This window comes from Elgaria multicarinata, chromosome 2 (genome assembly GCF_023053635.1).
Source record: "Elgaria multicarinata webbii isolate HBS135686 ecotype San Diego chromosome 2, rElgMul1.1.pri, whole genome shotgun sequence".
Classification (NCBI taxonomy): domain Eukaryota; kingdom Metazoa; phylum Chordata; class Lepidosauria; order Squamata; family Anguidae; genus Elgaria; species Elgaria multicarinata.
The window spans coordinates 176,887,505-176,906,355 of NC_086172.1; the positions used below are offsets into that span (position 1 = coordinate 176,887,505).

The window sequence follows — 18,851 nt, forward strand, 5'->3', positions numbered from 1 at the left end:
CTCAATCATCTGGAGCAGATGGGGGGGTTGGACAGGGGTCCTGCAGGTGTTTGCCAGCGGTGTCTATTCTATTGGCAGAAGGACACTACTGACATCAATCTTTGAAACTAAGTGGGTTATAAATGTCATGACATCAACCAATCGATTTCATTCATGTATTTGTTCATTCATCTATTTTCGATAAATTTATATCCTGGTCTCCTATATAATCAAAGTGGCTAACAACCTCGTTAAAACAACCAATGCAAAATACAAGCATTAATATGTATTAGTGTATATATATATAAAAACATCGTAACTGTGACACAAAATAGCAGCATCAATAGACCACAGAAAAAGGAGTTTAAAATGCAGCCTTCGTCAGAAATGGTTCAGTCAAACACCCGCTGGAACAAATGGGTCTCAACTGCTTGTCTAAATGAAAGCAGAGAGGTTGTGCCAATGGAAGCTGGTGGCTCCAATGTCAGTGGGACGGTGAATCCGCTCCGAGTGTCAGTCAGAACCGGTCAGAAGCACCTTGGACAGCTCTGACTGGTTCTGACTGACACCCAGAGCAGATTCACTGACCGACTGACATCAGAGCCACCAGCCTGCACTGGAGGGAGCCTGGCAGATCTCCCCAAGGAAATATTCTAGGTGCCATCACAGAAAAGACCCTGTCGTTCCTACCCATCTAACTATGCTTCTAACAAAGAAGAGGATGCAGTGCAAGGCCCTGAATGCCAATTTTAAGGTTCTGAGAGGTTCATACGGGAGAAGTCAGTTCTTAATTTAGTATGCAAAAAGGCACATCACCATAATTATGGACCTACCTGAATTTTTTGATTGGAGATTGCTTTTCCTGTGCAGTTGCAAGATGCCCAGAGTAATAAACAGGGAAAAACATAATGTTCCAGTTTGTGGAAAACCAAGTCATGAAAAATGGATAATCAAAGTTCTTGTATGTGATTTTGACGATCTGTGTCGTTCCGACACAAGAGGACGAGACGGACAAAATAATCAGAAATCCCCAGACGATCTTGAGAAACGTGGAGGTGCAAGACTCACACCGGGTCTGCGCATGGTTCTCTTGGCCGACGCCTTCGGCATGGGCTTGTGCCCCTTCTTCTCCTGCAAAGAGAGGCAAACAGGGGGGGGGGTGAGTTACGGGAACCAAGAATGCCTTCAGCATCTATTGCATAGCCCCGGACCAGGGGCAGGGAAGACATGAAGTTGGACTCCAACTCCCATCAGCCCCAGCCAGCACAGTGGGGGATGGTAGGAATTGCAGTCCAACGATATCTGGAGCAGAACCACTCTAAGAAACCGCAACCCTTATAAGCACTATTACTGTCCAGGCGTGATGCAGGTCTGGTAAAGAGAGCATAGGAAAGAGGAGGTGCAATTGACAGATCTTACAGCAGGGGGCGTCAAACCTCATTCAGACGAGGCCACGCCCCTTTCATTGGGTGGTTTCTCAGGTTTCGCGGTGCCTGTCCTAAAACTTCAGAGCTTTAAGTTAAAGTAGGCTTGTATCCTGGGCATTTTTAGTCCTCCTCCATTTGACGTCAGCCCTGACCGCACTGGAACGTGCCTTCCGAGAGCATCTAGGGAATTGAATTTGGTCTGAAACACCCCTGCCTTACAGATTGTGATGGGTGATAAGAGCACGAGCCCAGGGAATTGTGGGACTTTGGTTCAGGCTGCTATCTGAGGTCTACAGATAAGGCTTTGGGTACTGTGTGTCCTTGGAGGTTCAGGGGGTGGGGCGGCTCAGAAAGTTTCCTTTCCTGCTTTCCCCTAGATAACCTCTAGGTGGCACTGTGGTGGAGTATAATAGTGCAAATACAGACATAGAAAAAACATTTTCTTTCACTCTCACAAATAATACATTTTCTCTTCTGTAAAAAAAACACCTGCAACCATGAAAGCTAGCAACTTGATTTTAAATAAAATTAAATAAATCCGCCTCTCTGAATGCAAAATGTCATCACTTGCTTAACAAACCAGACAGAATGCAGCCTCTGCACTGGGGAACAGGGGTGGGAGGGTGGAAGGTAAGGTACTTGCTAATTGCATTATAACTCAAGGCATTTTTAAAATTTGTTGCGTTAAACGCCGCTACAGGGAGAGATATTTATTTATTTATTTATTTGTGACATTTATATACCGCCCCATAGCTGAAGTCACGAAGAGTCGGAAACGACTGAACGAATAAACAACAATGCTGAAGCTCTCTGGGCCGTTTACAAAAGTTAAAAACTGTAAACATTAAAAGTATACAAAACTTAAAAACATAAAAACTACAGTATAAAAACAACAGTCTCCATTTTAAAGTAACAGTTCTGGGGGTCCGTTAAAAAACAAACTTAGCGTTGTTAAATGGTGTTAAATGCCTGGGAGAAGAGGAAAGTCTTGACCTGGCGCCTAAAAGATAACAGTGTTGGTGCCAGGCGAGCCTCGTTGGGGAGATCATTCCACAGTCGGGGGGCCACCACCGAGAAGGCCCTCTCTCTTGTTGCCATCCTCCGAGCTTCCCTCAGAGTAGGCACTCGGAGGAGGACCTTAGATGTTGAGCGCAGGGTACGGGTAGGTTCATGTCGGGAGAGGCGTTCCATCAGGTATAGCGGTCCCAAGCCATGTAGGGCTTTATAGGTTAAAACCAGCACTTTGAATTGGGCTCAGAAACGCATAGGCAGCCAATGCAAGCGGGCCAGAATCGGTGTTATATGCACAAACCTCCTTGTTCCAGTTATCAATCTGGCTGCTGCATTTTGCACATTCTTTCTTTACCACATGACAGCAATAGCCCCATGGCAGCACTTAAAACACTACCACTGCTTCTCTTTCTTAACAAGAAACCATGGCATCTATCGAGGCAAAAAAATATGAACATTTGCCCTGAACCTCTTTGCCCAAGAACTATTTAATTCTTAAGATTTACTGAAGGGACTTTGTTTCTTGCTTTGGTACGCAGGGGAAATCATGTCTCCAGCAAAGTCAGAAGTCATTTTTGTGAACCGCCCAGGGAGCTTCGGCTATTGGGCGGTATAAAAATGCAATAAATAAATAAATAATTTCTAATAAAATCGATACATAAATATTAAAATCAAGAATCACAGAATGAGCAGGAAGTTCTAAGATTCAGGCACCTTGCCCATTTAAAAAAACACAACGTCTTAAGTTGATAAAGCTCTGCTTGGAATCTGAGTGATTCCAAATTATGGATTTCAAATCGGTTTAATGCTCTCCAGTATCAGAAGCAGTAAGCCTATCTACACCAGTTGCTGGGGAGCATGGGCAGGAGAGTGCTGTTGCACCCATGTCCTGCTTGTGCAGCCCTGGTCAACAGCTGGTTGGCCGCTGTGTGAGCAGAAAGCTGGACTAGATGGACCCTTGGTCTGATCTGGCATCAGGGCCCTTCTTATGTTCTTATGCCCTCCAGATCTGTCCTCCCATTGAATCCTGGCGACTGCAGTTCTCTTAAGGGATATGGAGTGGGGACCGCTATCAGGCAACTCTCAGGATTTTTTGAGGGAAGCCCTGGCAACTAAAGTATTATAAAACTGAATTGCCTCTGGATATGGCCTGCTAGTGCTACTATGAATTTCAGACAGTTCCGCGGCTCCTAAAAAAGCAACCTTGGGAAGCCTCATTCTCGTAGGGTGCTAGGGCTGTCTAATAAATAATCCCTGGGGTTCTTTGGTGGCCAACTAGTTTACTAATTGGCCACCACTGGCTACAGGGCCAGGTTTGAGGTTCTAGTACTAGCAAACAAAGCCCTAAACAAGTTGGGACCAGGATACCTGAGAAAGCACCTTCTCCTTTACCAATCTGCCCAGTCACTGAGGTCATCTCAGGCCATGTGCCTGGTGGTTCCATATGGACCTACGATCCAATTGCAGTCCCCCAAAGAAGAGCCTTCAATGTGGTGGCTCCCTTCCTATGGAATTCCCTGCCTTTGGAAGTCAGCCAGGCACCAACGTTGTATTGCTTCCAATGCCTTCTGAAGGAAGCTTTCCGTGAATGACTGGCTGCGATTTTACCAACACTGGAGTTTAATCAGAACTTGCTTTTTAAAAATTCTTTCATTCTATTTGTTGTTCACCGCTCTGAAATCTTTTGGATGGGGAGCCGTATATAAAGCTTGTAAATAAATAAATAAGTCAGTGTTGTAACTATAGTATTCAATGCATCTGTTATGGCTACTGTCATCCCATTGACATTTCTAATTAGATTCGCAAGTGATCACTTGGAGCTTCTACAGAAGAAGATGGAAGGGGGGGGAAATAACCTTAATTCTACTGGTTTGACACGGGTAATGCTTTAGCAGAGAAAGGAAGCAAAGGTTTGGGGGCTGGGTCACATTCGAAGAAAAGTCTTTACGCCTTCCTTAGCAGGGCCCTGGCGTTCCAAGTCTGATCTTTCAAGAAGATCAAAGATGAGTCCTTCTTCCTCCAGATTCTTCAAGTCTTCTTCTTCTCTTCAAATATGAACGAGATAAAAAGGGTTGGTGCTTTGACAGCGGAGCAGAACCGATGTTTGGAGAGAGGCCCTGTGGCTCAGAGGTGTCCCTCTCTCTAACGGCTGACTGTGTGGCATGAACACATCCACCTCGAGAAGTCTTCTTCTGCACGGACCAAGCTGGCCACAAATGTCTAGGTGAGACAACCACACACCTCTTTCGCCCACCAAAATCCCAAATCCGCAATGGAGGAAAAAGCAGGCGGTGGGACCACAGCCACAGCACAAGGAACCATACCTGGCGGGGCAGGGGAGACCTTTGCACCCGAGGCCCAAGAGGAGCCGGGATGCTGAGGCCGTCACACGCCTACCTGATGTGTTCTGCCTCTCTCCTCTGCCGTGCCGGCAAAATCCAGCGGGACTTCGACTCTGCAGCTCTAGAATGGGAGCAGCAGAATCTTCAGCAGAGGGCAAAGGGGAGTGTTGCCTGCGGGAACCACTCTGCGTGCTGGGGCAGTTGGCTCCCGGCTTGCATCGGATGACAGAGGACCGGGTAACACCTGGGAAGAAAGAGTTTGCATCAGTTGGGTGGGTAAACTCCCTGGGAAAGGGACGATGGGGAGGAGGCAGCAGGGTTCGTCTAACATTTTGCTGTATCCGAACACCCTGGATTGATTGATTGATTTAATGTCCACCTGAAAATAAACAGTTCACCAGAGAAGAGGGGGCAAGAGGAAATGCATAAAGTAGGAACTGACGGTCAAAAATTATGTTCTTCCCCCCTGTCGATAACGGGGTCACGTTATGAGACCTTGTGGGGTTCAGAAAACAATGGCCTCATCTACACCAAGCAGGATAGGGCACTATGAAAGCGGTATATAAAAGGCAGGAGCCACACCAAGCAGGATATAGCACTGGGAAAGCGGTCTATGGCATGTGTCAATGGGCCCCAACAGTTGTCATAGAATCATAGAATAGCAGAGTTGGAAGGGGCCTACAAGGCCATCGAGTCCAACCCCCTGCTCAATGCAGTAATCCACCTTAAAGCATTCCTGACAGATGGTTGTCCAGCTGCCTCTTGAAGGCCTCTAGTGTGGGAGAGCCCACAACCTCCCTAGGGAACTGGTTCCATTGTCGTACTGCTCTAACATTCAGGAAGTTTTTCCTGATGTCCAGCCGGAATCTGGCTTCCTGTCACTTGAGCCCGTTATTCCGTGTCCTGTACTCTGGGAGAATCGAGAAGAGATCCTGGCCCTCCTCTGTGGGACAACCTTTTAAGTATTTGAAGAGTGCTATCATGTCTCCCCTCCATCTTCTCTTCTCTAGGCTAAACATGCCCAGTTCTTTCAGTCTCTCTTCATAGGGCTTTGTCTCCAGACCAGTGCACTTCAATCCCACTATAAAGCAGTCGTCTGGCTCCTGCCTCTTGTATACCACTTTCATAGTGCCCTATCCTGCTTGGTGTAGATGAGGCCAGTGTTCTTAGCTGCTGTGCCATCATTTATTCACCACACATGGAGTGAATCAGAGGAGCATTCCTACTAATGCATGCGCTTATTATGTATGTTGATTGCACATGCGCAATACAGCCTCTGACCATGCGCGGCCGATGTGGAAGAGAGTGACCCGTACACCAGTCCGCTTGAGTTCTTTCCAATGGTTGCTGAGTGTCGCTGTGGAAGGCTCAGATTTTTGGGGGGTGCACTTCTGGCCGTGGCTGAATTTCAGCTCATGAACAGCCTCAGAACCGATTTTCAATGCCAGGGATCTTCCTTGGAACATGCAGGATTAGTTATGCTGAAGAGAGTGCTTCTGAGCACATGCAGAAGGCCTTTCCCTCTTGTCTGGGCAACCACAGCCAGACTGACACACCTCTGGGGTTAGGGGCACGGCTTCCATGTCAAAAGTTGTGGCTATAGCACCCGCATCTTATATTTTCTTTAGCAATTATTTACTGCCTGTAAAGTATTCCAGTCGTGACCCTAGAACTCATATTGGCTTTTGCCTTCTCACTTATACTAAAAAAAAAAGCTGAGAGTCACCAATCCATGCCATTTTGAGTAGAAAGCATCTTCTGTTGGCCTTCAGGCAACGGCGATTTTGACCCACGTGGAATCTCCCATATCTGTGTTGGAGAACATCTCGCGGAGGTCTTCACTGAACATGCAGCCACTCTCAGAAAGCAGGGCGACCGTTTTCTTCTCTTGGAAATGGAACCCTTCAGATGTGCCAGGGCAGGGCTCCAGCAGCCTGGGATTCCTGCCTCTTCTAAGGCCCTCACCTCTCCGCTTCTCATCTTGACAAATGTGCTTTGAGATCCTAGCAGAGGTGGGAGATGGTTGATCAGAGCCACAAACTCTTTCTTACACAGGTAGGGAGTTTTGCAGCTGAGGAGGCATCATCTCATGTTCCACAGCAGGCTGTTGCAGGAGCAAAAGAAAGACCAGCAGACAACCGAACACAACACGCACATATCTCTGATACATGCCAAAATCCAACTCAGATTTTCTGGGGCTGACACACCCTAGCTAGGGAGAACGTCCCATTGAACATGCTGAGCCTGACTTTGGAGTCACTATGCATGCACAAGGGTTGCGTGCCAAGATCATACAACATTTGGAAGAAGACTTCAATATCCTATTCCACCTTTCTCCAAACTTTGGACAGCTTAAAACGTACCATTTTGCAACCTCTGAATTAAAACTGGAGACACACTGGGGAAGATGAACTCTTAGGGATGTGACACATTATTCCCCTCTGAAGAGCCTACCCTCTAGAGATTCAGAGTGGGCCTGTTCAGACCACACGCTAAACCATGGTTAGGCTGCTAACCCTTTTGTAGCAAAGGGTTAGTGAACATATTTAAGCCATGGTTATGTAGCCAGCATGGTTAGGAATGGTTCACAAGACACGCTAAGCCATAATGTTTAGCTCAAAATGCTTAACCACTGTGGCTTAACGTGTCATCTGAACAGGGTCAGTGAGTCACTTGCTCTGAGCATGCTTCCAGACTGGATGGAACCCAGAGCAGGGAGTCGCACAGAGAATCCACAGGCAGACTCCTCTGAGGTAAGGGGGATAATTCTACCACATCTGGAGTGACCAAATGATCCATCCACATCTGATGCAGAGACGTGGTCAAATTATCTCCCCTCACTGGAGACGGATTGGCAGGAGAGAAGAGGAGAACAGGGAATCATACAGAGACTCAAAAGATAGCAACGCGCTCTACATAGGGCTACCTTTGTGCCTAGTCCGGAAACTTCAACTAATTCAAAATATGGCAGCCAGGCTGGTCACCAGTACACCTAGGGGTGACCACATCACACCAGTCTTAAAATCCCTTCACTGGCTGCCAATCAGTTTCTGGGTGAAGTAGAAAGTGTTGGCTATCACCTTTAAAGCCCTACATGGTTTGGGTCCAGGCTACCTGCGGGATCGCCTTCTCCCGTACAATCCGCCCCACACACTCAGGTCCTCTGGGAAGAATTTACTCCAGCCAACAAAAACAAGGCTGACAACCATTACCCAGAGGACCTTTTCTTCTGCCTCTCCCAGTTTGTGGAATGGCTTGCCGGGAGAGATCCATCAACTTAACTGTCTTCTGGAATTTAAGAAAGCCATAAAGACTGCTCTCTTCCAGCAGGCCTACCCACTTGAATTTTAAGATGCCTTTTTAATAATGTGCTGCTTTTAATAATGCATTAGTTTTAAATGTTTTAACTAGTTATATGTATTTTATGGTGTTTGCATTTGTGTTGTACCCCGCCTCGATCCAGAGGAGAGGCGGGTAACAAATTATTATTATTATTATTATTATTATTATTATTATTATTATTATTATTATCTCCTCTGTCCAATTCAAACGCTTCTGATGTCTGAACAAGGAAGAGGCCAACTCAAAATTCAACCATCTTCTACCACAAATTTGACCACATCCTGACGAATGTCCTCTGGGAAAAATCTACTTCAGCTAGCAAAAACTAGATTAACAACTGTTACTCAGAGGACTTTCTCTTCTGCTGCTCCCAGACTGTGGAATGGCCTGCCGGAGGAGACGCGTCAACTTAACAGTCTACTAGCATTCAAGAAAGCTATAAAGACTGATCTCTTCCGGCAGGCCTATCCAGTGGAATTTTAAGATGTTTTTAAAATGTTTTTAGGATTTTTTTAGGATGCTTTTAACAATGTATATTATGTTTCAATTGAGTATTATGTATGTTATCATTTGTTGTTGTTCCCTGCCTCGCTCAGGGTGGAGAGGGGGGTAGGAAATATTATTATTATTATTATTATTATTATTATTATTATTATTATTATTATTATTATTATTAGACTAGGGCCATAGCTAGACCTAAGGTTTATCCCAGGATCATCCCGGGTTCATCCCTGCCTGAGCTCTGGATGCCCTGTGTGGCACTTAGATGAACAGGTTTGACCCCAGAACAATCCTGGGATAAACCTTCGGTCTAGCTCCGGCCATGGCCTAAAATGAAACCAAGAAGACTCCACTGTCTCTTCTTCCTCCCATCAATGCCCTTGGACAAGGTACATTCACGGCCAACCGAAGATATTTTGAAGCCTGAGGCCCTCTCCCCATCCCTGTATGGAAGCTGGTTGGACTGCCAGTTGAAACTTCCTTCTATGCATGCAATGGGATCTTCTATCACACCCAAGGATAGGGTGACCCTATGAAAAGGAGGACAGGGCTCCTGTATCTTTAACAGTTGTATTGAAAAGGAAATTTCAGCAGGTGTCGTTTGTATATATGGGGAACCTGGTGAAATTCCCTCTTCATCACAGCAGTTAAAGCTGCAGGTGCCCTGCCCTCTTTTAAGTCTGGTCACTCTAGTATAGCTCCTGCAGCTTGAACTGTTGTGATGAAGAGGGAATTTCACCAGGTTCTCCATATATACAAAGGACACCTGCTGAAATTCCCTTTTCTATGCAACTGTTAAAGATACAGGAGCCCAGTCCTTCTTTTCATACGGTCACCCTACCCAAGGCGGCAGGCTAGTTTGCAGGTTGGGCCGGCAGAAGCGGGAAAGGTTGTGGCCTACACAACTCTGTCAGTAGGGAACAGCTGGGGAGTCCAGAAGGAGCAGCCAGGAGGCTGCTAGTGCTGTCCTGACAGCATCTGCCGCCTGAGGCAACCACTCTGCCGCCTGAGGCAACCACTCTGACTAACGGTAGGGCCAGTTCTGGTTACAATCCTTGTAGAGTCGTCGTGAAGCTAAAGCGGGTGAGCGCCATGTCTGCCACCCGGAGCTCCTTGGAAGGCTGTTAGAATATAGATGTGAGGTGACAGAATAGACATTTGTTGCACAGAAGACTGAGGCTGGACCTAGATGTTGTGGGGGGGTGGGGGGCTAGGTCCTGGGTGCCACCCCAAGTATTAGCCCGGCATCTCTTCTTCTTCAATCTCATAAGAACGCAAGAAGAGCCCTGCTGGATCAGACCAAGGGTCCATCTAGTCCAGCACTCTGTTCACACAGTAGCCAACCAGCCGTCGGCCAGGGATGAACAAGCAGGACATGGTGCAACAGCACCCTCCCGCCCATGTTCCCCAGCAACTGGCGCACACAGGCTTACTGCCTCGGATACTGGAGGTAGCACACAACCATCTGGGCTAGTAGCCACTGAGAGCCTTCGCCTCCAGGAATTTATCCAACCCCCTTTTCAAGCCATCCAAATGGGCGGCCGTCACCACATCCTGTGGTGGTGAGTTCCACAGTTTAACTCTGTGCTGTGTGAAGAAGTCCTTCCTTTTCTCTGTCCTGAATCTCCCACCATTCAGCTCTATGCAGCCAGGGATACAGTCATGCCCGATGCAACACAAGGCCCAACATCCCTGACCTGCTCCACTGCTGCCATTTGCAGGCCTACGTCCCCCCCGTAACTTTCTGTTCCAGCCTGACTTGGCAGGGATGCACTAAATAAAACCTGTGCTTCCCCTGCTCCCCCATCTCGTACTCCGGGGGTCATTCCCCCGCCCAAAGGAGCAAATCTAAACTCGCTCTGCAGAGGAGCCTTTGCATAATTGAAAGAGACGGCTCGCATTTACACTGAGAATTGCGGCGCTCGTCGGAAAGAAGTTGGGGAAAAGCAGGTCTACCTGGCATTCGAGCAGCCTGGACTGTCTTTCTCCCTCTTTCAGATGCAAAGAAATCCTAGCCATTTATAAACCCAATAACGAAGTTTTGCCAGACTCTTCCTCCCCCACACTTCCCCCCCCTCCACAGATTTCTACGTTCAAAGGACTGGGGAGTGGTGGAGGTGGTCTTTAATTCGGAGACATCGCTTGATCCGGCAAAATAATCTTCCCCGATGTTGGGAGAGGAACAGCTTATCAATGTTTCATTGCAGCAGCTGGAAAAACCCTGGACTGTCTTCTTTCAGGCTGTCATGGCTAAGCGCCTCAAGGTGAACCGGTGCATTTCAGCAAATCGTCCTAAAGCTCCTCATCCATTTATTTATCCCCCACCCGACGCTTCCAGACAGCCACCTTTACCAGAAACCTGTAGCCTGTTCCAGACAGCTCCTGACAAAACGGCTGGGAGGGGCGGAGAAGTTCTCTGTCATCAAGAAGCAGAGAAAACTGTCGGCCCATTTGTTGCTCTTAGGACCCAATCCTGTGTGTGTTTCGACAGAAATGAATACTACAAGTCCCAGCACGCCCCAGGCAGCATGGCTGGATCAGGAATCATAGAATAGCAGAGTTGGAAGGGGCCTACAAGGCCATCGAGTCCAACCCTCTGCTCAATGCAGGAATCCACCCTAAAGCATCCCTGACAGAGGGTTGTCCAGCTGCCTCCTGAAGGCCTCCAGCGTGGGAGAGCCCACAACCTCATCAGGCAACTGATTCCATTGTCGTACTGCTCTAACAGTCAGGAAGTTTTTCCTGATGTCCAGCTGGAATCTGGCTTCCTTTAACTTGAGCCCGTTATTCCGTGTCCTGCACTCTGGGAATAACTCTGGGAGTACAGGACACATTTAAAAAACCACTCAGCGGTAAAAAATGCCACACCTAAATGGCTGTTCACTGAGCCCAGAGGTCACATTAAACAGCAACGACATCGCAAAGCGGGGGGGGGGGGGGGGCAGCACACCGCACACGTTCTTCACAATGGAAGCGAGAGAGACAGAAAAACCGCAACAAACGAAGTCAAGGATATTCTGGGAAAACTGAGAGGTGGGTCCGAGACCACCGCGGGAGCAGGTGAACGTCATGTGAGCCTTTAGTAATGACTACGATACAATCCTGCAATAAATGGCTTGTGTAGACGCTCCCTTAGAAGCTGACTCTGGCCCTTTCTACACCAAATGGGTGTAGAGGGAGGATCTATTCTGATCGCGAGATCCTCAACTTAGTCCAAACGCATGCGCGACATCCCAGGAGGAAGGAGGGATGTCGCGCCCGCCATTTTTTTTAAACAGAAGATGAGCGCATGTGCGCTCCAACTAAAGTATCATAGAATCATAGAATCATAGAATAGCAGAGTTGGAACGGGCCTACAAGGCCATCGAGTCCAACCCCCTGCTCAATGCAGGAATCCACCCTACAGCATCCCTGAGAGATGGTTGTCCAGCTGCCTCTTGAAGGCATCTAGTGTGAGAGAGCCCACAACCTCACCAGGCAACTGATTCCATTGTCGTACTGCTCTAACAGTCAGGAAGTTTTTCCTGATGTCCAGCTGGAATCTGGCTTCCTTTAACTTGAGCCCGTTATTCCGTGTCCTGCACTCTGGGAGGATCAAGAAGAGATCCTGGCCCTCCTCTGTGTGACAACCTTTTAAGTATTTGAAGAGTACTATCATGTCTCCCCTCCATCTTCTCTTCTCCAGGCTAAACATGCCCAGTTCTTCCAGTCTCTCTTCCTAGGGCTTTGTTTCCAGACCCCTGATCATCCTGGTTGCCCTCCTCTGAACACGCTCCAGCTTGTCTGCATCCTTGAATTGTGGAGCCCAGAACTGGATGCAATACTCTAGATGAGGCCGAACCAGGGCCGAATAGAGAGGAACCAGTACCTCGCGTGATTTGGAAGGTATACTTCTATTAATGCAGCCCAAAATAGCATTTGCCTTTCTTGCAGCCACATCGCACTGTTGGCTCATATTCAGCTTGCGATCTACAACAATTCCAAGATCCTTCTCGTTTGTAGTATTGCTGAGACAAGTAAAAAATAAATAAAAATGATTCGCTCCCTCCTCCACCCCCCCGATGGGCACAGAGCGCTCAAAGAGCTCCGTGCCCAGTGCCCGTTTCCCCCTCCTCACGTTTACTCACGAGGAAGCAGGACTAAGCTGGGATGGGCACCCACACACCTTTACCAGTCTCTGGACGAACCCAAGAAGAATCAGGTTTTCCTAGGAATTATTTAACCCTGGGAAAACTCCTGCTCATCCCTGCTTGCCCCTGGGATTCCCTGTGTGTCATTTGGACACACAGGGACTCGGCCGTGACCAGCCCGGATTTTCGGGCTGGTGAAGAAACGGCCTTTCTTCTGGCTGTGCCAATCATGTTTGTACTATGCTCTGATTCTGAACCTGCTTTCTCCTTTGCAGATTTCAGGCTTCTGGTTTCAGTTCCTACTCAGCACAAGGAACAGCGCAATCCTATGCATGTAAGTAAGGCCCACTGTGAATAAAGGTGTGATCCTATGCAGGTTTAGGCAGAAAAACCCTGTAGGAACATAAGAAGGGCCATGCTGGTTCAGATCAAGGGTACATCCATTCCAGCATTCTGTTCATACAGTGGCTAACCAGCTGTTGACCAGGAGCACACAAACAGGATATGAGTACAAGAGGATGCTCCCACCCATGTTCCCCAGCATGATACTGGAGGTAGCCCATAGCCATCAGGACTAGGAGCCATTGATGGCCTTCCTCTCCAGGAATTTATCTAACCCAATTTTAAAGCCATCCAAACTGGTGGCCATCACTGCATCTTGTGGTAGCCAATTCCATAGATTAACTGTGTGTTGTATGAAGAAGGATTTCCTTTAATCGGTCCTGAATCTCTACATCTTATGGTCACAGAATCATAGAACAGCAGAGTTGGAAGGGGCCTCTAAGGCCATCGAGTCCAACCCCCTGCTCAGTGCAGGAATCCAACCTAAAGCATCCCTGACAGATGGTTGTCCAGCTGCCTCTTGAAGGCCTGTAGTGTGGGAGAGCCCACCACCTAGGTCATTGGTTCCATTGTCGTACTGCTCTAACCGTCAGGAAGTTTTTCCTGATGTCCAGCCAGAATCTAGCTTCCTATCACTTGAGCCCAATGTTCCATATCCTGCACTCTGGTTCTACAGCTCCTAGCATTCCCCAGCCAGCCATGGGCTTGTTCCTTTGTAAACATGCATAGGTTTGCACTCTACCTACATATTGGCTACTCTGACTGGCAGCTAGGTTGGATACTTGTGACTCACAAAAAATGTGTTGTTGTTGTTTTTAAAAAAGAAGAGAACACACGTCACCTCCTACCCCAAAAGAGACACACACACACAAAAGAGACACCTATTTGCATAAATTAATCCAGTGAAATGTCTAAAAATACAGGTACTTCTAAGGAATCATTGCTTTATCCTGAGTCAGACCTAGCTCACCTAGCTCTGTAGGCTGACTCAGTGGAGGATGGTGGCTCTGACGTCAGTGGGGCGATAAATCCGCTCCAGTCAGAACTCGGAAAGTGATCATCCAAGGTGCTACCAGCCTCCACCCTTCTGACTTGTAGCGGCTCTCCAAATTCTCAGACTTGGACCTTTTTAACTAGGGATGCTGGGAGCTGAACCTAATATCTTCTGCACATACGACATGCATGGTATCACTGAGCTATGGCACTTGCTCTCTCCGCTAGCTGCATGGTGGTTATTATTATTATTATTATTATTATTATTATTATTATTATTATTATTATTTAAAGAAAATCCACCCAAATATTTGATGCACCAAACATGTGTGCCGAAGAAACATTCCTCCTGATTTAATGGCCCACGTTTGCTCCTGTCTCTTCGGCTGAAACGTTCCATCTCTGTCAACACACTGCTGGCCTGTCGTTCATCCATTCTCTCCGGCTGTTGCGCACTCATGAAGCATCCCTACTTTGTGAACCAACCCCATGGCCACATGGGTTAAAAACGCCTGATTTGCAGCAGAAGAAGCCGTTGCACTTTGCTGAGATTTAGGTGAAGAGAGCTACAAGGAGCTTCCTTCGTAGCTCAAAATGCTGCTTCAATCTCCCATCCCGGCACAGATTCACAGGTTCAATCTTCAATCCAATATTATTGTTATTGCTTTTTAAATATTCGTTAGGATCTTCCGTAATAGGGTATCAAAACGGTTCACTTAGCCCATCTGAAAGCAGAATTTCCAAGGGAGAGGGGGGAAATACAACACATCTGTGCTTTGGATTATTCCCATGGATATTAATCCAGCGCACAGGTTATTCACCTCTTAAAAGGGAGAGGACAAGCAAACTGATCTCTAGTGTAAAAAGGGGGCAATCGCCTTAGGAGATCAATTGGGGCAATCCAGAGTCATGAATTCCCAAGGCTCGCCTGGCACCAACGCTGCTATCTTTCCGGCACCAGGTTAAGACTTTCCTCTTTGCCCAGGCATACGGCAGCACATCTTAATCACCCACGTGTTTAGTTTTTTAACAGTTTTTAATGCTTTGCCTGAGTTCGATCCCAGCAGAAGCTGGTTCTCAGGCAGCCGGCTCAGGTCGACTCAGCCTTCCATCCTTCCAAGGTCGGTAAAATGAGTACCCAGCTAGCTGGGGGAAAGGTAGCCGCGACTGGGGAAGGCAATGGCAAACCAGCCCGCTACAAAAGTCTGCCAAGAAAATGTCAGCGAAAGCAGGCGTCCCTCTAGAAGTCAGTAATGACTGAAGTGCTTGCACGAGAGGTTCCTTTCCTTTCCTTCCTTCTGTGTTTTAAAATTTTAAATTTTGTATACTTGTTTTTATCTCAATTTTAGAATTTCTGTAAATCGCCCAGAGAGCTCTGGCTATGGGGGCAGCATATAAGTGTAATAAATAAAATAAATAAATAAATAAATAAGTTTGGCAACAAGAAGCTTTGAACCTCAAGCCATCTGGCCTTGGCCCCTTGGTATCAGGCTCAGCTAGGAGCCAGTTACCAGTTTGGAAAGTCCTTGGTAGCTAGGGTGACCATATGAAAAGGAGGACTGGGCTCCTGTATCTTTAATAGTTGCATAGAAAAGGAAATTTCAGCAGATGTCCTTTGTATATATGGAGAACCTGCTGAAATTCCCTCTTCATCACAACAGTTAAAGCTGCAGGTGCCCTGCCCTCTTTTAAATCTGGTCACTCTAGTATAACTCCTGTACCTTTAACTGTTGTGATGAAGAGGGAATTTCACCAGGGCTCCTGCACGCATACAAATGACACCTGCTGAAATTCCCTTTTCTATGCAACTGTTAAAGATACAGGAGCTCTGCCCTCCTTTTCATATGGTCACCCCAAGAAATCCAGACCAGAGGTTATCAAAACATGGATAACTGTAGCTAGACTATTGTATTGTATTGTAATGAAGAGGGAATTTCTCCAGGTTCTCCATATATACAAATGACATCTTCTGAAATTTCCTTTTCAACACAACTGTTAAAGATACAGGAGCCCGGTCCTCCTTTCCATATGGTCACCCTATTGGTACCCCCGTCCTCTCTTTCCTTATCTTGGCAGTAGCTTGTAGCTATATGATGCAGCCATTGGGTTTGTGCAGGACAATCACTGCTGTTGCTGCAGCAACGTTTCAGTACACCTGGATCCTCAAATAGCATCACTCTGGAGTAGGATAGCCAGGTGTCCTACTTTGCAGAGAGCAAGCCTTTGTTTGAAGGTGTCCTCTATTTGATGGCCAGCTCAGATCAAGGTCGTTTCTACACTAGCCCGATAGGCCGGGCTGATCACGGCTGAGTCCCTGTACCCTAATTGGGAATGCCCAAATTGTGCTGCCCGAAACAGCTGACTCCCTTTGCCTAACGGTAGAGCCGACTGTGTTTTGAGGCAGTGAAGAGCCCAATGACTGGGAGCCCTGGGAAATAGATACTGAGGACACGTAGGCCTTAGCTAGACCTAAGGTTTATCCCGGGATTGTCCCGGGGTCATCCCAGTTCATGTAAATGACACACAGGGGATCCCGGGAGCAGACAGGGACGACCCCGGGACAAACCTTCGGTCTAGCTAAGGCCACAGTACTCAGATCGAGCTATATAACCAGTGCTGACCTGGATTAAATCCGAAGTTGCCTTGCCTTAGGGTGACCATATGAAAAGGAGGACAGGGCTCCTGTATCTTTAACAGTTGTATAGACAAGGAAATTTCAGCAGGTGTCATTTGTATATATGGAGAACCTGGTGAAAATTCCTCTTCATCACAACAGTTAAAGTGCAGGAGCTATACTAGAGTGACCAGATTTAAAAGAGGGCAGGGCACCTGCAGCTTTAAATGTTGTAATGAAGAGGAAATTTCAGCAGGTTCTCCATATATACAAATGACACCTGCTGAAATTCCCTTTTCTATGCAACTATTAAAGATACAGGAGCCCTGTCCTCCTTTTCATATGGTCACCCTACCCTAAACTGTTAGTAGCTGGACAGCACACTGAGCAGGAAGGTACACAGGTCACCTGGTCAAGCTTCCCCAACCTTTTATTATCTTTCGACTTGCATTCATATGTAGAAATCAGCATATGCAAATGTCATGCAAACTTAGGGTGAGCATATGCAAAGGAGGACAGGGCTCCTGTATCTTTAACAGTTGCGTTGAAAAGGGAATTTCAGCAGGTGTCATTGGTAGGCATGCAGCACCTGGTGAAATCCCCTCTTCATCACAACCATTAAATCTGCAGGAGCCCTGCCCTCTTTTAAATCTGGTCACAGTATAGCTGCAGCATAGCTCCTGCAGCCATAACTGTTGTGATAAAGAGGGAATTTCACCAGGTTCTCCATATATTCAAATGACACCTGCTGAAATTCCCTTTTCTAGGCAACTGTTAAAGATACAGGAGCCCGGTCCTCCTTTTCATGTGGTCACCCTATGCAAACTGGTTCCCTTTTTTGGCAATGTGTTAGCAGCCAGCCTACTCTAGAGCGACACTATGTCAGAAAAGCTGGAGCATCTCCTGAAATGAGGGAAGGTTACATCAACTGGGATTGTTTAGCTTGGGGAAAAGGAGGCTGAGGGGAGACATGATAGAGGTGTGTAAAATCATGCATGGTGTGGAGAATGTGGACAGGGAGACATTTTTCTCCCTCTCTCAAAATACTAGAACCCAAGGGGGCTCATCCCATGAAGCTGATGGGAACTTCTTCACACAGCGCAGAGTTAAACTATGGAACTCACTACCACAAGATGTAGTGATGGCCACCCATTTGGATGGCTTTAAAAGGGGGTTGCATAAATTCCTGGAGGAGAAGGCTATCAAGGGCTGCTAGTCCAGATGGCTAAGTGCTACCTCTGATATCAGATGCAGTAAGCCTATGTAGCCCAGTTGCTGCGGAACATGGGTGGGAGGGTGCTGTTGCACACCTGTCCTACCTCTGGGTTCCTCATCAACAGCTAGTTGGCCACGGGATGAACAAAATGCTGGAATGGATGGGCTTTTGGTCTGATCCAGCAGGGCTCTTCTTGTGTTCAGAAACCAGGGGGATTATGAGGAATTGAATTGGTGTCTGCAGCTGTTCAGCCTCCACCACTGGGGGACGGAAGGCACCTTCTCAATGGTGCCAACCCTGGTCTGGTCCTGGGACCCCTCGAGCAAAACCCCTCTAAGCTATGGAATGCCAGGCATCCTCCTCCAAGAGTCCTGCATGGCTCCACGTCCACTCCCCAGACAGCCCACTGGTTTCTCATGACCTGCCTGAGCTGGAAATATGTCCAGCCAGACTGGCCTTCCCCAACCCGGGGATGCGTTGGACAACATTGCACATCATCCCCAGCCAGCATGCCCTCCAGCTGCATCAGACTACAACATTGCAACATGCTGGCTGGGAATTGTAGCCCAACTCATCGAGAGTTGTGAGACCTTGTGGGGTTCAGAAAACAATGGCCTCATCTACACCAAGCAGGATAGGGCACTATGAAAGCGGTATATAAAAGGCAGGAGCCACACCAAGCAGGATATAGTACTGGGAAAGCGGTCTATGGCATGTGTCAATGGGCCCCAACAGTTGTCATAGAATCATAGAATAGCAGAGTTGGAAGGGGCCTACAAGGCCATCGAGTCCAACCCCCTGCTCAATGCAGGAATCCACCTTAAAGCATCCCTGACAGGTGGTTGTCCAGCTGCCTCTTGAAGGCCTCTAGTGTGGGAGAGCCCACAACCTCCCTAGGGAACTGGTTCCATTGTCGTACTGCTCTAACAGTCAGGAAGTTTTTCCTGATGTCCA

The 18,851-nt window shown here is 47.4% G+C and overlaps 1 protein-coding gene across 1 annotated transcript in view; it reads right to left on the reverse strand.

The window, feature by feature from the left end:
* Positions 1–18,851, reverse strand: part of SLC35F4 (solute carrier family 35 member F4) — a 167,400-nt gene that overhangs the window by 26,365 nt on the left and 122,184 nt on the right. The window contains exons 2-3 of the mRNA XM_063118202.1: positions 4,815–5,003; positions 813–1,110 (exon numbers count right to left, since the gene is read on the reverse strand). Coding sequence (XP_062974272.1) covers positions 813–1,110; positions 4,815–5,003 — 487 coding nt within the window. The remainder of the gene's footprint in view (positions 1–812; positions 1,111–4,814; positions 5,004–18,851) is intronic.